The sequence below is a fragment of the Nansenia antarctica genome, assembly GCF_963989245.1.
Source record: "Nansenia antarctica genome assembly, chromosome: 2".
Taxonomy (NCBI): Eukaryota; Metazoa; Chordata; class Actinopteri; order Argentiniformes; family Microstomatidae; genus Nansenia; species Nansenia antarctica.
Genome location: NC_137675.1, coordinates 6,334,930 through 6,355,877, shown reverse-complemented (window position 1 = coordinate 6,355,877; position 20,948 = coordinate 6,334,930). Strand labels below are relative to the sequence as shown.

The 20,948-nt window shown below is 44.6% G+C and overlaps 1 protein-coding gene and 1 long non-coding RNA gene across 2 annotated transcripts in view; both read right to left on the bottom strand.

The window, feature by feature from the left end:
* The window catches only part of tab1 (TGF-beta activated kinase 1/MAP3K7 binding protein 1), a 24,828-nt gene extending 9,516 nt beyond the window's left edge, over positions 1 to 15,312 (bottom strand). Inside the window, exons 1-6 of the mRNA XM_080524422.1 lie at positions 15,268 to 15,312; positions 14,183 to 14,313; positions 12,049 to 12,202; positions 11,601 to 11,687; positions 8,745 to 8,877; positions 842 to 958 (exon numbers count right to left, since the gene is read on the bottom strand). Coding sequence (XP_080380548.1) covers positions 842 to 958; positions 8,745 to 8,877; positions 11,601 to 11,687; positions 12,049 to 12,202; positions 14,183 to 14,313; positions 15,268 to 15,300 — 655 coding nt within the window. The 5' untranslated portion in view covers positions 15,301 to 15,312. The remainder of the gene's footprint in view (positions 1 to 841; positions 959 to 8,744; positions 8,878 to 11,600; positions 11,688 to 12,048; positions 12,203 to 14,182; positions 14,314 to 15,267) is intronic.
* A 4,000-nt stretch (positions 15,313 to 19,312) lies between these two features.
* Positions 19,313 to 20,522, bottom strand: LOC308151202. The gene is made up of 6 exons (XR_013937284.1): positions 20,471 to 20,522; positions 20,338 to 20,388; positions 19,983 to 20,027; positions 19,835 to 19,899; positions 19,596 to 19,713; positions 19,313 to 19,388 (listed from the first exon to the last, which is right to left on the bottom strand). It is a non-coding gene; the product is annotated as an uncharacterized lncRNA (long non-coding RNA).
* Between the last annotated feature and the right edge of the window lie 426 nt (positions 20,523 to 20,948).

Genomic DNA, 20,948 nt, shown 5'->3' with positions numbered 1-20,948 from the left:
AGCACTGTGCTCTGGGAGCACTCAGAGGGCATGCTGTGCTCCCGCCCAAAAGACGGTTTGTCAGAGCGTCTGAACATCCCAACCTAGAAACGTTGGAGCAACTCGTTGCAAAATGTTCTGGTTGCGGCTTGATAGGTACTCTAGAGAGTATTATTCAACACGCTTCTATGTGTAACAAAACAGGTGATAATCATGTTTATACATGGGATGAATTAACTTTGAACTTTGAATTAATTTGAAAAGACGGAAATGGCAACGATAGTTCATGCGTATCTACTGTCAACATCACTAAAGTTAGCAACGGAAAGCTAACTAACATTAATACCATAACGTCAAATCGTTGGCCGCCAGAGAAATGACGGTAACGTTGGTGTCCGCCGTTGTTTAAAGTAGGTTTGTAAAGACTTTGAACTGACCGTTCGTAAATTAACTGATTGCAGATAGCGCTCTATGGCGATACCAGAGCGCAGATTTCCGGGGCGTATTTACGAACGCTCCCTCTGTTGTGGCAGACGGCAGGGAGCGCTGAGGGGAGTGATAACTGAAGGGAGGTATCTTGCAGCCTACTGGCTCCACCCCCGAGCCTTATATGGACTTCCTGCCCCAACGAGGCAAGCCTTATATGGACCCCCCCCCCCCTCCGTAGCCAATAGGTTAGAGAGGCCGGCTAGCAATTGAAAGATCGCTGGTTCGATCCCCGCCTCAGGAGGGACCTGCATGTGCCCTTGAGCAAGGCACTTAACCCTTTAACCACATTCCAACAATTGACTGACAAGTTAAACAATGATTATATTGTATATATTATATTATATATGATTGTATATTATATGTTGAGTCTTACCCAGGGCCACCAGTCTCTGGAGCTCGTCCTCGTTGTCTGTGGTGTGAGGTCTGCCAATCTGGATCACCTGGTTCTGTCCGTCGCTGGTGGACTTACATAGTAGGGCCCGGTTGGTACCTGGACCGCAACGCAACCCAAACCCAACCCAACAGATATGCGGTCAGAGACAGGTCGCTGTATTTAAGGCTTGGTTGAAACAAGTCACAAAAAAACTAAAAAACAACAACACTGATATTTGCCTGTAATTTGCCTGAGTCTAAAATAATGAACGTGTGTTTTTTGGTGTTGTTAACAACATAACGCAAAAAAACAAACAAAACATTTTATTGCAACTGCACACTTTCAGCACAATATGCAATTTTTTCCTATTATAATACGTATTTAAATTAAGTTTATTTTTTTAAATTAAGTACGTATTTTTTAAGTATAGACAAATGCTCAAATGTTATTGTTAGTGTACGAAAATGTTGAAAAGCTGTTGCAGAAATACAAGCCAACAATTCTATGGGCAACTATGTTGTCAGTCCCTGTACTATAATACAGGTTAGGCCTTCTGAGTCACAGGAGCCCACCTGCCAGACACATTCATCATCACCCCACAGCTGGAAGCGCTTTCCCCAACCCCGACCAAGGCCACACTCACTCTCTCAACTTTGACCTTTGACCCCCCCACCCCCCCCAACAGGAGACGGAGAACATTCCCTCTTGTTCCACCTGAATAAATGACTTTCATTCTCTCTGCCCTTTATGACGCCCTTGAGAAACCCCTGGGTCTTTTTTCCTTTTGTTTTGCCTCTGAATTTCAGACAGGCAATGAGATGGATACCCTTTTTGCGAGTAAAAGGACCCCAAATGGCCGTCTGGAATGGTCAGGCTTTTGTAATTACCGTATGAGAAATGGTTAGGGAGAATGGGTCTGGGTTCTATCGACCCACACTGAGTGCTGCTGCTGAACGGAATAAATTAATTTATACCATCTCTACTCTGGCTCCCTGGAATAACACTTCCTCATCAAAATGGACTGTCTCGATCTGTGAAATCATATAAAAAGAGATGTTTTGACACGTACTGTCTCTGGGCTGAAGCGACTGTAGGACACGGGGAATGCACAAACATGTGCATATATAAGAGCACACACAGCTCGAATAACCCTGGTGGGCATTTTGGAATATCATTTCAAACATGTGTTTTGAATCGGAGCCCCAAAATGTCATTTCAACATGTGTGTCTAAAAGGTCAGTTGAGAGATTTGAAAACAAAAACCACCTGGGGAGAAAAGCTCTGTTTAACATTCTTCATGTCATTTACCTCAGACAAATATAACCTTTTCAGTGTAAATGTGTTTTAGTCTGTCTAAAAGGTTGAACAGTGTCGTACGTGGCTCTAAAGCGCTGGCCTACACCTCGGGGGTTGAGGCCGGGGGACGTAGGGAGTCTTGAAGACGTCGATCAGAGAAACTAGGCTAATGTGGTGAGGACCAAAAATAAAAAATGCAGAATGTAGATGGATAGATGAGAGGGGGGAGGTGAAACTCGTTGTTCTGCCTACACATTCCTTGTGTCATCCAGTGTTAATTTTGGCAGCTATATTAGATTTAGTCTTAGACTTAAGCCAAAAATGCACATTCGTTTTAGTCACGTTTAGTCATTTTTGTCCTTCTTAGTTTTAGTCGACGAAAACTCCAAACATTTTTGGTCATCGATGGAAACTCGTCACAGGGACTCCCTGCTTTATATTAGATGTTTTCTATTCAAATTAAGTCAACTAGGTTAATACAGGTATTGGAAACTGGATGCAAACATTTTGCTCTGTTAACACTTTACTTTTATTTGTGTAATATCCTTACCTTAGCTGGACATCTGTACCCTAGCCTCTCTCTCCCATCCATGTGTTGTTGCTGTGCTGTTCTTGCTAATACTAAGCTAAGGATATTGCACAGACAGAAGTGTGGAACGTTGCTTTACTCATAGTCAATAAACATTCAGCTGAATTGAAAGTAAAAGTGTATATGTATACAGTATATCGGTTTTCGTTTCTATACCGAGCCAAACTATCTCTGTCTGTCTCTCTCTCTTTTTTTTATCTAAAAAAACATGATTTAGGATAATAAATACAAACGGACATATCTGTTTTTGCAAAACAACCCCTCAAATATGTTGTACAGTTTTATCAGGAATCATATTTCGTTGGATACGTAATTAGATTAGATTAGATGATTAGATTAGATTAGATTCAACTGATAATAATTACTGAGTACAACACCTACCAGACAACGAAATGTAGTTTAGCATCTAACCAGAAGTGCAAATAGTGATATAAAACATGATATAAAAACATGACAATGATTGATAGGTAGGTACAGTATGGCAAGTACGGTAGTTAGAGGTATATACAGTTATGAGCTATGTACAGTTAAGTTAAATTATTTTACATTGCAATATTAATTATTTTACAATAGTTCATTATTAAACAATACTTACATGTTACGAAATGTATTCTCATAAATAATATGGTGAACAGTAGGACAAATTACGTTTAAACTGATTCCGTTTTCGATGCCTCAGTCGGGCAGATACGAGTTTCATTATTGTTATCACGTGTTTGTTACGCAGAACTGTTGCGCAGGATTTCACTGGGTGAAATGTATTTTTTTAGCCTGTCGGGATTTGCTTTCATTGTCGTCACGTCAGTATGGATTAATACTAATTAGAGGTTTCACTGAAGCAACAATGGCCATTAAAACGGTGGGACAGGATGCTGTGGGACAGGATGCTGTGGGACAGGATGCGGTGGGACAGGATGCTGTGGGACAGGATGCTGTGGGACAGGATGCGGTGGGACAGGATGCGGTGGGACAGGATGCTGTGGGACAGGATGCTGTGGGACAGGATGCGGTGGGACAGGATGCTGTGGGACAGGATGCTGTGGGACAGGATGCTGTGGGACAGGATGCGGTGGGACAGGATGCTGTGGGACAGGATGCTGTGGGACAGGATGCGGTGGGACAGGATGCGGTGGGACAGGATGCTGTGGGACAGGATGCTGTGGGACAGGATGCGGTGGGACAGGATGCGGTGGGACAGGATGCGGTGGGACAGGATGCTGTGGGACAGGATGCTGTGGGACAGGATGCGGTGGGACAGGATGCTGTGGGACAGGATGCGGTGGGACAGGATGCTGTGGGACAGGATGCGGTGGGACAGGATGCTGTGGGACAGGATGCGGTGGGACAGGATGCTGTGGGACAGGATGCTGTGGGACAGGATGCTGTGGGACAGGATGCTCGCTCACATGCGCAACATTTAGGTTGATTGTGATTGAGAAAGGGAAAAAGGTGTGGGATGTGTGTAAACGTGCCTTCATACGTACGCAACTTTGTTATGCCAGTCCTGTGCAGTACGTTTTATAAATGACCCCCCAGCTCTCTGTGTGTGTGCTTTGCACTATGTACTATGTGCTTTTTGGAAAGTATTCAGACCCCTTCGATTTTGACACATTTTGTTGTGTTATAGACTCAATTTAAAATAGATTAAATTAGAAAGAATTTGCCATCAATCCACACACAATACCCCAGAATGACAAAGTGAAAACATGTTTTTTTAAATTCCAGCAAATGTATTAAAATTTAAATACAGAAATACTTCACATACATAAGTATTCAGACCCTTTGCTATGACACTCTTAAAATGAGCTAAAATGCTAAAATGCCATCAACAAATGTAACATTAATTTGGACACCAACGACACCATCTCCAGTGAGTTGCTGTCCCTGCTAGACTGCCTCAGCCTCACCCAGCACATTAACTAACACCACCCACAATAAAAGCCACACACTTGACCTTGTGGGTACTTCAGTCCATCACCCCCGCGAACCTCTGTGGCCTTAATCTCCACATCGCCGATCCAGTGCTCTGTTCCTGTTCCCTCCGCCCCTGCAGCGCACCATGACGTGCAGGAGTATTAAAAACATCAGCCCCGCGGACTTCACTAATGTCCTTAACTCCCATCTCACCCATGTCCCTCAGCTGTGTTCTCCCACTGCGATGGTGACCTCCGACAACAAAGCCCTATCTGCCACCCTGGACTCCCTGGCACCCCACAAACCCTGCCACCCTGGACTCCCTGGCACCCCACAAACCCGCTGAGTCACCTTCTCACACACCTCCCCCCCTGGTATACACGTGAGCTTCACACCCTGAAGGCCGGGGTCGCCAGTAGGAGAGACTTTGCAAGAGAACAGGTCTGACCGTTCATAACCACGCCTACTTGGAACACCAGTGTTTCCTCTATATGCATTTATTGGTGGCGGGCCGCCACGAATGAATTTCCTCCGCCACCAAATGATTCAGACAGTTAGTTAGTTGGTTACAATATGTTACAATGTTGCAATTAACCTCGTCGTTTGTGTTCGCACTGCAATCGAGACTGAATCTCTCAACAGGCGCGCGGCGCGCGGCGAGGCGCTTTCAAAACTGGCTGCGTTCGTAAATTCACTCAGGAAATCCGATCAGCACTCGTGGAATGCCTCTCGTCCAATCAAATGACTCGGGTTCTCTATGACGTCGGGCCCAGTGTGCGCTCCAGCGCTCTCAGAGCGACTTTACGAACGCAACCTTACACTCATCTAGCTAGTTAGCTTAGCAGTCGTGGCTCAATTTAAAATTGGAGTGAGAAGCAGAGTTGTTGCCTTGTTGAAAACATATTCAGACTCCCCAGCTGTTCTACACGAGTTTATGACATGCAGCTGTATCATGCGGTGGTAGTACTAAACCCTCGTTGTGTATTGTTTGTTTTGCCGTGGAAATGAAACATTTATGAGTCTTACAACAACTCATGTGCGTGTAAAAAGCTGGTAAACGGATTTCTCTTTTAGCCCGTCGCCGGTGCCTTTAATCCCGTAAACGTATCCTAATCGAAAACGGAACATCATCAGCGACGACTGTGGGTTATTGCATTTACTGCTGTTCTCTGGTTCATGTTCTTATACCAGTGCTCAGTATAGAGTATTTTAAATGAACATTCGTAATGTATGTCTCTGATGTTCATGGTCAACTAAATCAGCCTATTTTGTGAAACAAATATAATGTTCCCGCTAATGGGTTAACCGAGCAGCCTCGCACCTAACGTGCAAGCACCTAGCTTAGAACTATTCATAGCAATTATGCGAGGCAATCTATTGCCTCTAAAATCACCACGAACAGAACGGCGGAGATACGGGTAAACACGGCTCATGTTCTGTCATCAAAGGTAAGAGTTGGTTTTCTTTAACTCAACTGATAGCATTAGGCTACCTTGCTGTTGTTGTTTACCGAATGCTCCATCTGACTGTCACACTGTGATTTTACTTGTGTAAACAGTTAATGAGTAACGTTAGCCGGTTTTGTGCGTGTACTCTCACGTAGGCCTACTTCGTATTGATCTTTCTGTGTGTGTGTGTGTGTGTGTGATGCGCGTTCCCCATGTTCTGCTGCAGCTGTAGGATATCTTGGTATTTGATCACCTTCTATATAAAATCACCTGCTCGGCTTTAATGACTTAACCGCTATTTAAGAAATTATAATTGTTGCCACCCTGTAGTTTTTGGTGAAACGACGTCCTTGTTTTGAGCGCCAGTGCGCGTTTTATGCGCGTGCACGCGGAAAAGAAAAAAAAACGCGTGCGCTGTGCGCGCGAAAGATAACCGCTCCGCCACTAATGGAAAAAATCCTGGAGGAAACACTGAACACATTACAACCTACACATCTGCCCTCACACAAGCAAAATCCTCCTATTACTCAAATCTGATATCCACTGGTCAAGGAAATTCCAAAGTCCTCTTCTCCACCATTAATAGACTCCTCCAGGCCCCCTGACAACTCCCTCTACTCCACCTTCTCGGATCTCTGCAACAGGTTCATCGATTACTTCCAAAGTAAGATTGATGGCGTCAGCAGCTCAAGCGCCCACCCACGCCCATTCTTCATCTATCCCTCCGGCTGATACAACTGTTCCTCCACCCCCCACCTCCCTGTTTCCTCTCTGCCTTCTCCCCTGTGGAAATGGACTCCATCATGAAGCTGCTCTGCGGCTCCTTGCCCATCCACCTGCTCCCTGGACCCCATGTCCACTTCTCTTTTCAAGGCTAGCCTGCTTTCCGCTGCACTGGAACTGGCTGCTGTCACACCCATCTTAAAGAAACAGGGCCTGGACCCAGACAACCTCAGTCATTTCCGACCCATCTCCAACCTCTCCTTTTTCAGCAAGATTCTAGAACGGGCAGTTGCCTCTCATCTCCAGAACCATTATGTCACACTACCACCTGTTTGAACCACTACAATCCTACATCCTACTACAATGGTGCACAGCACCAAAACAGCTCTGGTCAAGGTGGTCAACGATCTCCTCTTGGCTGCTGATGATGGCAATGTACTCAATGTACTCAATGTACTCCTTGACCTTTCTGCGGCTTTTGATACGATCTCATAGGAACCTGGAGGGTCTTGCTTCCTTTGAACCCCACATACGTCAGTCACCAAGTCTGCCTTCTTCCATCTCAAAACCATCTCCCGTCTCCGACCTTCGCTCTCTGATACCTCTGATACTGAAACATGAATCCATGCTTTTGTCACCTCTCGCCTGGATTATTGTTAACGGAGTCCTTCTTGGTGTTTCCAGCAAGGCTCTGAATCGGCTACAATACGTCCAAAACTCAGCTGCCAGGATCCTCACCCGCACTAAACCCTGGGAGCACATCATCACCCCCAACCTGCCACAACTTCACTGGCTCCCCATAAACTATAGAATCTCCTTCAAGATCCTCCTGCCTACCTAACTGACCTACTCCACCCCTACACCCCTGCACGTGGTATCCCATCCTTCGATGCTGATGTCCTCGTCATACCCATAATGCACTAGCCGATGTACGGTTGGCGACCGTGTCTTTTCTGTTGCTTTTCTGTCGCTCTGCTCAAGACGCATCTGTTCAGACTCGCCTTCGTGCAGCATGGCATGGGTCCTGAGTAACACTATCCCCCATAGCTGCCTGAGCTCTGGTACCTTTCTTCTTTTTTTGAATACCATTTTCATCTGCGGTGTCTTTATTCTGTTTTGGTTTGTTTTGTTTTTTGTCCTGCTTCTCTTTGTTTTCTGGACAGCGTTCTTGAGTTTGAGAAAGGCGCTTTTAAATAACAATCTATTATTATTATTCGCGCGTGTGTGTGTGTGTGTATGTGTGTGTCTGTGTGTGTATGCGCCTCTGTGTGTGTGTATGCACCTCTGTGTGTGTGTGTGTGTGTGTGTGTGTGTGTGTGTATGCGTGTGTGTGTGTGTGTGTGTCTGTGTGTGTCTGTGTGTGTATGCGCCTCTGTGTGTGTGTATGCACCTCTGTGTGTGTGTGTGTGTGTGTATGCACCTCTGTGTGTGTGTGTGTGTGTGTGTGAATGCACCTCTGTGTGTGTGTGTGTGTGTGTGTGTGTGTATGCGTGTGTGTGTGTGTGTGTCTGTGTGTGTATGCGCCTCTGTGTGTGTGTATGCACCTCTGTGTGTGTGTGTGTGTGTGTGTGTGTGTGTGTATGCGTGTGTGTGTGTGTGTGTCTGTGTGTGTATGCGCCTCTGTGTGTGTGTGTATGCACCTCTGTGTGTGTGTGTGTGTGTGTGTGTGTGTGTATGCACCTCTGTGTGTGTGTGTGTGTGTGTGTGTGTGTGAATGCACCTCTGTGTGTGTGTGTGTGTGTGTGTGTGTGTGTGTGAATGCGCCTGTGTGTGAATGCGCCTCTGTGTGTGCGTGTGTGTGTGTGTGTGTGTGTGTGCGCCACTGTGCGTGTGTGTGTGTGTGTGTGTATGTGCCACTGTGCGTGTGTGTGTGTGTGTGTGTGTGTGTGTGTATGCGCCACTGTGCGTGTGTGTGTGTGTGTGTGGTACCTACCCACATTGGCGATGTACAGCTTGTTGTTGAGGATGAGAGCCACCACGGCCGTGGCTCCACCAGACACCTCCTGCTCCAGCTCCTTCAACCTCTCAGAGATCTTCTGAGGGGAGAGCTGGTGGAAAGACACACCCTGGGGAGGGAGGGAGGGAGGGAGGGAGTTTTAACACAACGTTATTGTTCACTTAGGGAATATGACCTGCGTATATGGTGGCACAATGCTCACCAAGACAGATCCCCCTGACAAACAACAAATAAACCAAAAAAAAGAAAAATTAGTGCAAAAAGAGAATAGGAGGTAGAGAAAGATTAGGAGAGAGAGAGAGAGAGAGAGAGAGAGAGAGAGAGAGAGAGAGAGAGAGAGAGAGAGAGAGAGAGAGGCGGGGGGGGCAGGTAGAGGGGATATAGTTAGAGATGGGGGATGGATGAAAGAGATGCGAGGGGGGGAATGCACAACATCTAAATACAGGTTGGCAAAGGGAGAGACAGAGAGGGAAACTGGAGAAGAGAAAGGGAGGGAGGGAAAGAAAGGAAGGGACGAGTGTAAATGAAAACATGGAATGAGGAGACAGAACAGATGATATCGAGCAGTACAGATGCCAAGGTGAAAAAATAAAATAATAATCACACCCAGGTGGTGAAGTAAGCGGTGCTGGTTTCACAGAGTTCCACTGCTATTGTTCAAGGAGTGGCAGTTGGTCATTTGAATTTCAAACCGATTTCCTAACTTGTGACAACGACTACAGTTTATAAGGGACACAGACAAAATCAAAATGTTCACAATGTGACATTTATAGCTTTTCAAATATCCAGTGTTGTTTGAAAACCACACTCCCCATTCACACAAATGGTGGAATGTTCAAAACTCCACTCTACCGGTAGCTGGTAATTTCCATTTCAAACCCATTTTTTCTAACTTGTGATGCCACAACAGTTTTTTAAGATACACAAAACATATTCAGATGTGCATGACGGTTCCCAGGGTTCCTACGGTGTCAATATCTAAGCTGTGACATTTATACTTTCTGAGACAGAGCTGTCTGAAGCTAGGCATGTTTTTCTCAAGCTACTATTGTATTGCAATTGTATTGTAATGTGACGCATAGGCGACTCCTGATTGGTTTAAATCTCATGCCTCGAACACACACACACACACACACACACACACACACACACACACACACCACGTATAGAAGTGGCTGCACCGCTTAATAAAAACAAGAGGACGGTAGAGGAAGAGTGTCGAGTAAAAGTGTGGGGAAGAGAGGAAGAGGAAAAGAAAAGAGATCGAGTGGTGAAGGTCAGCGGAGGTGGATGAGGTGGCTAATGAGACCATTCTGTTTCTGATGAGCACATTCATTCTAAATGGCTAAGCATTACCCCCCGCCATAAAATGTCGTTACTATGGTAATCAACGGAGCATTACCTTTCAGGGTTCTTGGTTCAATCATCTGAGATGAAACTTCATGCACAATCATCAGAAGTCTGCTCTGTGTGTGTGTGTGTGTGTGTGTGTGTGTGTGTGTGTGTGTGTTTGTCATTGGAAGCTCTTCAGAGGAGCTTCAAACTAAACTAAATTAAAAATCTTCCTTCTTCTAGCAGGACGACTGCCAATGGCTCCAGGCCCGAGCATAGATAGCTTTTTCCTATGACTGGTGGATAGACGACACTTTACTGACAGTACCAGTCAAAAGGTTGGACACGCCTCCTCATTCAATGGTTTTCTTTATTTTTTATTCTTTTCTACATTGTAGATTAATACTGAAGACATTAAAACTATGCGAGAACACATATGGGATTATGTGTTTAAACAATAAGTAAATTGTTTTGTTTTATAATTTCCGATTCTTCAAAGTAGCCACCTTTAGCTTTGATGACAGCTTTGCACTCTCTTGGCATTCTCTCAATCAGCTTGGTGTGTGTGTGTGTGTGTGTGTGTGTGTGTGTGTGTGTCAATGGAAAAGGAAAACTGTAAAAGGAAGTGTGTGTGTGTGTGTGTGTGTGTGTGTGTGTGTGTGTGTGTGTGTGTGTGTGTGTGTGTGTGTGTCAATGGAAAAGGAACACTGCCCAGCATTCTCTTCTCTAGAATACGTGGGAGAAAACCACAAAAAAAGCTGGCTACTTTGAAGCTACCTTGAACTGTGTGGGTGATCAGATTCAGCTAGATGTAAGCCAGAGTGGGCAAGGCAGCGCTCATGAGAAGGCGGTCTTGTTGATAACGCCAATCTATCTCTCCTCCTGTGCACCGAGGTTCTACACTTTCATGTGTGGCCAGGTGGTAGCAGCCTCATGATGGGTGTAGGGTGGGGAAATTCTACTATAATGTCTGAGCTGGGTATGCAATAGGCTAAAGCCTGTCAACACAGCCCTTCCCGGAACCTGTGGTCCCTAGGCATGGCCCTACTCTCCACCCCCCGCACCAACCTACAGACCTTCGGGGGCAGAGCTTTCAGTGTCGCAGCTCTCACCCTCTGGAACTCTCTCCCCACAGTGATCCGCAATGCCCCTACCCTGGACACTTTCAAATCAGTCCTCAAAACCCACCTGTTCTCCAAGGCCTTTGGCCCCTAGTCTAGTTTTGTCACTCTTGTTGTCTTTGTTTCTTTGCTTTGTTTTTCTGTTCTGTCTGTCTGACTGTCTGTCTATGAATTCTGTTAAGCGTCCTTGGGTTTGAGAAAGGCGCTATATAAATCTACGCTATTATTATTATTATTAAAGCTGTCTATGTTACATTGAGCTGGGTGAATGGAATACAAATGGAAGTCGTCAACTATGCTGTAATAGAAATGAAGCCATTTCTGAAGCCAATTAACTTCCCTAATCTTGAACAGCACCAGACACCAAACAAATGTTTACCTCGGGGAGTTGGGTCTGTAGATTCGCTTTCTCGGCAAGCGCGTCATCGATCGTCTCAAAGTAGCTTTTCTCCACCACATCAAAGGCCTGGAAACACCAACCAAAGACAAATTCACACAATATGCTTTTCATAACAGGAAACATACCCACACATGTACCAGTGTGGCTGACGCAGCTGTAAAAATTGACAGAGTGTTCGCGCCTGTGCCCACACACGCCCACACACACACACACACACACACACACACACACACACACACACACACACACACACACACACACACATACACATACACATACACATACACATACACATACACATACACATACACACACACATACACACACAGACACAGACACAGACACACACACAGACACACACACACACACACACACACAGACACACAGACAGACACACACACACAGACACACACACACAGACACTCACCTGTGAGAGGATCCTGCGGACGTCTGCGTCGGTGTGAGTGGAGTTGAGCTGGCCCAGTAAAAGTTCGGCCGTCAGGCACTGGGCGACGAAACTGGCCACGCGGCTCCCGTCGAAACCGTTGAACACGCCGTACAGGAAACAGCCGTCCTCGCCTCTGATTGGGTGGCCAAGACATCACAACACCGCAAAAAAATAGTCTGTTCAACATCAACAAACAACACCACAAAACAACACACGTCTCAGGCCTCTCGGGTTCCTACTCCGCCCGCGCCCGTAGAGGCCTTGGAGCTCTAGAGGGATTATAACCACAGAGAGACTATGGCCGCATCTCAAAAGACTCGCTTTGCTTCTTCTGGCTCCTTTTCCCAAAAAAGCTGTGTAGCAGAAGGTCAGGCTCCAATGGAGTTAAAGAAAGAGGCGCAGAGAAAGGAGGATGAGGAGTTGAGGAAAGGCTTGTGAGGGTCAACCAGGGACATAAAGACTTGTGAGGGTCAACCAAGGACATAAAGGCCCAATCCCGATTCCCTTTTCTACCCCTATGGCTCGTTTTCGAGTGCCACTCGATTTTGAGCCAAGGCCTCGGAACAGAGCCACAAGCCGTAGTGGTTGAAATCTTTCGACTACTGAAATAAAAAAAATAAGTCAATAAGTAAATAAATCTTTCCCTATGAAATGGGACAACCCTTCAAGACCCTGATACGTCATCAGTAGTATGTATCATAGAAAAGCATTGACGCTCGCAATTCATTCACAACTTAGGTTTTACGCTATCAATCGATCAAACAAGTCATCAAATAAAAAAGAACAATGCTTCATTATCAGACCATGACAGAATAACGGCGCTCTAACCTGTATGAAACCTGTGCTCCTATCCTGCCAGTCTGCACTGATATAGGACAACAGTGCAACAACTTCGCGGCTGAACTTTAGTTAAATTTACGGCGTCATATGCCATCAAAGGGAAACATGGGAAAATGCATGACTTACAGGAAGCGCAGATTTATTTTTATGGCGTTCCGAAATCCGATGTGACAGGAACGCTGGAGAAATAGCCGCTGTCCACTGCATTAGTCAACTACATGTCCTTGATGAGTCTCCCGCTCACTGCTCTCCAAGGGGGGGAAATGTTACCTGGAACTAGGTCAAAGCGCGACTCATCATGCACAAATTAGCCTAATGTTAGATAGATAACTTAACATTAAATATGTCTACCATCATCCGCTGTCAAACGCCACAGGTAATAATTTATTTCTAAATAAACAGGATTGTACATCTCGGAAAAATGTGAATCGCGCTCCATGCCATGCCTTCTATGGGAAGGCTGTGCTTGGCATTTTCGCCGTTCACACATGAGCCAAATGCCGGTAGATAATTGTGTTGCTCCCTTTCACGCATGTCGGCAATTCCCTGCGTGCTCGACTGTGTTATGCTTGTTGTAAATAAAAGGTCTATAATGCATTGAAATCACATTAAATATGACACATATGCCATCAGACATGGAAATATGTCAGATGAGCGACTGTCATCCACAAATCAACTTGTAAGGTTAGACACAGAAAATTGGCATAAAAGCGATTTTTTTGTTATGCTTGTTATAAAGAAAAGGTCTATAATGCATTGAAATTACATTAAACTAAGATAATAAGATGGTTATCATAATTTTTCAAATCATTGAAAGTAATTACAGAAAAAGTAAATGACATTTGTGGCTGTCTTCCGCATTGGAGAGCGAAATAAGATTGCTGTAGATGATTCGCAATGCATGGTGAAAGGTAGGGGTATGGTATAGTCTGGTCGAGAAATCGCTCCAAACGAAGCCGTGGATAGCCCTCCCCCTTCCCCCTAGCCCTCGATGAAATATGAATTGGGACACCCCTACCCTAAACGTGAACGCGCAAAACGAAACCGTAGGGGTGAATTGGGATTGGCCCAAAGACTTGTGAGAGGGTCGACCAGGGACATAAAGACTTGTGAGAGGGTCAACCAGGGACATAAAGACTTGTGAGAGGGTCGACCAGAGACATGAAGACTTGTGAGAGGGTCGACCAGAGACATGAAGACTTGTGAGAGGGTCGACCAAGGACATAAAGACTTGTGAGAGGGTCAACAAGGGACATCAACGACCACAGCCTACCTGAATCTGAGGTGTCCGTCCTCGTTGGGGTGGCTCTGGGAGCTCTTGCCGTCGGGGCTGTACACACAGTTGGGGGCCGTGCCCACCCCACACATGTGACAGAGGGGCAGGTCGTCTGTCCAGCTCTGATGCTGCAGCCGTCAGGAGAGGACAACAACAAGGGTGTTGACTGAGGCATGTTCCTTTGGGACACTCGCATGATGTCAACTCTAGAACAAAACAGCTTTAAACCTAGGCCTAGCCTAAACCAAACCGTTTTAACATCACATAATCGACCTTGCACATATCATACTGTTGTACATTGCACATACCTCCTTTGATATAGCCACTATTTATACATCTGTACATGCCATATTGTACATAGCTACCTTAACTGTACATCTACCTTAACTGTACATAGCTCATAACTGTAGGCTATATACCTCTAACTACCGTACCTGTCACTGTCATGTTTTTATATCATGTTTTATATCACTATTTGCACTTCCGGTTAGATGCTAAACTGCATGTCGTTATCTGGTACTTGAACTCTGCAATGACAATAAAGTTGAATCTAATGAATCTGATCTAGTAGCTGTAATGGTGGTGTCATGTTGTTTTGGGGGCGCACATGATCAAATATAGCAGAAAAGCGTTGCCTAGGCTGTGCTCGCCTCTATCCAATGATGCATGGATACCGTGCCCAGGTTCGGTTATGACAAGGGAACACAAGGTGTTGAGACTTTGACAGCTAACATTTGGCTCTGGCATAATATGCTTGCAACACATACCTGGCAACCTAGCTAGCTAGCTAGCGAGCAAAGCCATTCTTCTTTATATTCACTTTGCATTGCCAATGCCTATTCTGTGTCCGAGCAAATGTGGAAGAAGTCAAGCAGAAATAGAGGATTCTGACACTGACAGTCAGTGGCTAATAGCTAGCTAGCTGGGTGGCTAATGATGCTGCAACCCGGCTGGTGACTCGTTTGTTTCAGGAGACGTTTGGGAGGGACACGTATAACTAGATAAACCAAGCAAAATAGCATGTTCGATAGCGTAACGTTTGTCAGTATGTTTGTCTAGAAAAGGGAAAGAATAGTCCTTACACTCTGCATCAAGTTTCTCCGCTGGGCAGCCATCTTGAACAGAGCTCAGCTCGTCAACATGCTCACGGGCCTCTAGCTGCGTACCGGCTGCGCATTTTCCCCGATCTCTAAACTGGACGCAACCTGCTCGCGTGGTAGACTTAGGTGGGAGGAGGGAAATCTTTCGTTATACAAGTCATACCATTTCCGCATGTGCTTCGAGCTTCTTGAACCGACTACACATGTATATTTCTCTGCGGGACAACCTCACCCATGATTTGTTTTATTCTGACACCATCTTGTGGACAATTACCGTATGACATTCTGAAAAGAGAGCAAAGAAGACAGCGTGATAAGCCTCGAACAATAACACAACTTTATTGTTGTTATTTTGTTAAATTTCGCGAGACTTATTAAACATAATGCTGGGTTTTCCGACGTTGATGGAATACCCCCTGGTTTCACAGGGTGAGGGGAAACATTTACATTCAGGGTTGCCAGACGGGATTGACCATTTCCAACCAGTCGAAAAGCTGCGGAATCCACCCTGGACGCAGGGGCGCCGCTAAGGGGGTGGTAAGTTAGGACGATTCTAAGGGCCCAGCACTGACAGGGGCCCATGAGAATCTTAAAAAATATATATATATATATATATATATATATAAATAATATTATTATTATTATTATTATTATTATTAACATAAGGACGTTAATGTAGCCGAATTCAAATTATAATTCTATGTATTTAAAAAAGTCACAAAAGAAACAAACTGGAGTTTTGTTTCTCTATGTTTAACAAAATGAATCTTGATTATTTACCCCTCTATTTATTCACTGCATGATTCAGTCCACCACGCGCGAGCTGCTAGACTAGAGGAACGTTACCGCCAATATTCTGACAAGGTTTCCATGACCAACATGTCCTGCTGTAGTATGTGTGTGGGACAGATGGAGGACAGCCAGATTGGAAATGCATCAAATGTACGTGTGCGTGCGTGGACGATGTCGTGAAAGGCAAAGCCAAAGTCAGGGTCTCAAAAGAGAAAAGTAAAAAAAATCACTAAAAACAGTGGTTTAGTGATCTAATCACTGCGTGGATGATCTCGCTATAGCTAATTAACATCAACTTCAAGTATAGTTAACTTACAGTGCACTGTCAGTATAATTTCAGTTAAATGTATGAGATGAGGGCAATTTTGGTCCAAATATAGGTTATTAGAGCTCAGTGAATTTGTATCCAGCAGCTATGCACTCTTGCTAGTATAATGTTACATGCTAATGACGTCATGCACAGATGCACCTCCCAGTTGAAGGAGAAGGAGGTGGGCAGTAGGAGTTTGGGGTTAACAAACATATTTAGAATATTTTAATGTATGCTGCATTACCATGCAAGCATTGAATACAACTTTAGCTAATATTCATATTTAGTTAATAGTTCTTCCAGTAATTGCAATAACATTGACCACTGGCATCTTAGTAATATTGTTAGCTAGCTAGATAACATTTAAGTTAGCTAATCTGGTGTAATGTATGTATTACTATGTTAATACTATTATAGGACATCTTATGAATTATGTACCTATGGATACTCCATGCCAGGGCCCTCTTCAAGCAAGGCAGCCAGAGAGGAGAGCAGAGGTGGTGGGGTAGTGGTGGTCTAGTAGTGGATAGTGAGTTGGACTTGTGATCGGAAGGTTGTGAGTTCAAATCCCGCCTGAAACCACACCACTACTAGTGTGCCCTTGGGTAAGACACTTAGCCCTCAGTTACTCCAGGGGGAATGTCCCTGTAATTCGTAATTGTTTGGATTAAAAGCGTCTGCTAAATGGCAAAATTAATTAAAATTTAAAAAATTAAGATGTAAAGAGGCAGAAGAAGAAGAGCAAGAAGTAACAAAGGACAATGACAGCAGCAGCACAGCAAGTTGGCTTCATCACTAGATTTCAAGGATCTTATTAAAGATTTTGCTACTAAGAAGGCCCAGCGTTTAGCTTTGATTTGATTTGATCTCTTTACTCCTATCTTGAATCGTTGTGCATTAGGCTAGATATAGTTTTTAGCTCTCCAGGTATACTATTCCACAGTACTGCCGCAGTGTAAAAATAAAAATCTTCCCATTTCACATTCAATTTCGCTGGCACCATGTCTGTGTTGCTCCCTCTTGTACAAGACACGTTTGTCTTTGTGTGAAACAAGCAATGCTGAGTCAGTAAATATCTCTCTGCTGTAATTCTTCATTGATCTAATCCTGACAGTATTATGGCCAACTGATCTTTACAAGATCTACATTTATTTAGACACAATACCACCCCATTAAAATTATATTTTTTACTTTTTGTGTGATTTATACTTTTATAATTGGGTTCCAATCTTCATTTAATTATACTTTTGTCCTTGTGTTGTTCAAGTCTTAATTTAATAAGTTAAAGAATGTTGAGATTTCTTTGCTGAATTGTTGATTCCTGTATTAACTGTAATTTTAAATTACATTTACAAAAGATGTCCATCATTGGATTTCTTGCAGTGCATCAATAGTTCATCAACTTCAACTGGGTTTAGGTTGATGGGTGGTTTAGGTGGGGGGGCCCAAAATGATATTCTGTCATGGGGCCCAGAATCTCTAGCGGCGCCCCTGCCTGGACGTGACCAAAAATTGCCCAATCTGGCAACACTATTTACATGACGTTTTTGTAGAGCCCATGCTGCACTGTCGCTCTGTTTGAGGCAGAGATTGAAGAATATATATGAGTGTGTATGTTTTGTATGTATAACCGCCCCCAACTCTAACATGGAATGGAATGGAATGGAATGGACTTTATTTGTCATTGCTACAGTACAGGTACCAAACAACGAAATTTAGGAGGGGTGGCTCCCCTGGTGTTAGGAAAGGGAAAAAAATAAAAAATATAGAAAAAGCATAAAATCACAAGAAGGTAAGGAGCTGGTTTACATAAATAAAGGCTATGTACACAATCCACTGTACTATACTGCACAGATAGTCAACTAGGGTTGTCATATTGCACAAAAGTATTTTTTCACGTTATTTTAAAGTGTCACAGTTTGCAGGCTTGAAATGTACATGTTTGTGCCTCAGCACTAGCTGCCATACAATCCGTCCGGACTGTCCTGGGCCCAGAACTTAGGCCTTTGCTGTGTTCAGGGCCTTGACGGCCCTGTGGTAGAAGCAGTTCTTCAGTCTGTTTGTCTTAGCGTCCGGGGTCCTGTACCTCCTTTTCGAGGGCAGCCTGATAAAGTGTACGTGCCCAGGGTGGGTCGGGTCCCTGGAGATCTTGGAGGCCTTCCTGAGACAGCGTGTGTTGTACAGCTCTTCCAGAGAGGGGAGGGGGGCGCCGGTGATCTTCTGTGCTGTTCTCACTACTCTCTGTAGCGCATTTCTCTCCGCTGTTGTGCAGCTGGAGAACCAGTTGCAGATGCCGTAGGTGAGGATGCTCTCCACTGCGCCGCGGTAGAAGGCCACCAGTATCTCCTGCTTGTTGTGTTCCTTCCTGAGGCATCTCAGGGTGTATAGCCGCTGTTGTGCCCTCTTGATGGTGCCTTTTGTGTTGTCCTTCCAGGTCAGGTCATCCCGCATGTGATGTCCCAGGAATCGGAGGGTTGAGACTCTCTCCACGCTCTCTCCGTCGATGAGCAGGGGCTGGATCTCGGACTTTTTCCTCCTGAAGTCTACGATGAATTCCTGGGTCTTTGACTTGTTCAGCAGCAGGTTCTTCTTCTTTCGTGTAACGTCAGAGGTCCAACTCGGTGTCGCGTAGCCATGCCCGCATCTCTGGTTCTAGGTCGAAGAGGCTGGCTTCTGAGGGTGGTCTATATAAGGGGCAGATGGTGATTATGTGGTCGGCGGTCTGCTCTGGGTCACCGCACTCGCATGCCGCAGGTTGTTAACCTTGCACAGCTTGCTCAGTTGCTCTACCTCATCCCGGTACGCCGCCTCGTCCCCCCCCGAGATACATCCCACCACGGTGGTGTCGTCTGCAAGGTGTAAGCATGACTATGTGTACAGCTGTGAATGGTGGATAGTATGTTTGTATGCAATAAACTTCATTCACACTAACCAATTCTTTAGGAGGAAAGCTGTAAGGCCTCTTGAAGTACGCGTGGTCCTCGTCAGTGTCCAGTGGCATCTGTACAGAGTCCACCATTATTGCCAGTATGTTTTACATGAAAGGGTTAACTACTTCAAAAAGAGATCCAGGCTGGATTCAGAATGACACAGTACCACTAAACATATTGCATGTGCCATAAAGTTGCATGGAGTATGTGTTTTAGGAGCAGTAGCCCATTCAGAAACAGGCACACGGTCATAGATACTTAGTGAGCGATGCACTGACCATGGTGTTGCTTGCATGACTCCTTTTAACACTTGAATAGGTCCTGAATACAGGTGGGACACTGTCGTGAAGGGTCGCTCTGCCTTCCTCACTAAAGTGAGCAAACTTCCTTCCAAATCTGAAATTAACACACATTATCTTCACCGGAAGGTTGAATTGTAGGGCCAGGTGTTACCCCAAAGTCCTCTTGATAATAAATGTACAAATACAATTATTATTATTGTAGCACTGCAGCATACCCTTCCAGCCCAAGGTTTTCCACCAGGACAATACACCACCACCTTCTCAGGAGAGACATGTCATCCTAAAGAAAAAGCAGTTACTCAATTTGCATTCAAAGTCTTATAGCATATTGATATAATGGGTTCTTGTTTTCTTAATACTTACAATGCTGAAGTCAAAGGTAGCCTCCATGGCGAAATACCAGGCATACTGTAATGAGAAAAGACACAAAGACAAGATTACCATGTGACAGCTTATAACTCAGTGAGAAGGTAGTCACACACATCCAATGAAATGTACATGGCTGATAACTCCATAGGAAAGTGATATGAGAGGTCTGCACACATGAATGTTCCTTAATACCTTTTATTGCACACCTTTTTATTTGCAAATGCACAAACAGAATGTTGGTCAGGTCTAAGTGGTGGTCAGTCATTGTTGCATACATTTACACATTTTTTGATGGTTTTAAGGAACAATCAAGTGTGCCATATCACTTGGTGGCATTACCATAACTCACCATTATCATGAAGACACCACAGTCATTGCCACTGGTCTGCCTCGGAAGCCCCTGTACGAAGAAAAGTTACAGTTAGAGAATAGTAGGTAATTATGACTATAGCTATAATATGATAGTAACATTCAAACAATACCTCCAAATCCAGACCAGTCTTCTCTGTCCAGGATCCCGCAACAATTTTCTCAGCAACACCCCTGGGCAACCAAGAATAAAACTAAGTCAAACAAAGAAGTACACACCTCCTACAGGAGAGAAAAAAGGAACAACATTCGTACCACTGCTGCTTCAGAACCACTTCACACCATGCAAGTCGGTCGATCATGCTTATTTGCAAAAGTTCAATCAGGAGGATTTGAATGAATGAATGAATGAATGGTCTTTATTGTCATTGCTACAGTACAGGTACCAAACAACGAAATTTAGGAGGGGTGGCTCCCCTGGTGTTAGGAAAGAAAAAAAAACACTTTTTAAAAAATCACAAGAAGGGAAGGAGCTGGTTTACATAAATAAAGGCTATGTACACTATCCACTGTACTATACTGTACAGATAGACGACTAGGGTTGTCATATTGCACAATAGTGTTATTGCACATTTATTTAAAGTGTCGCAG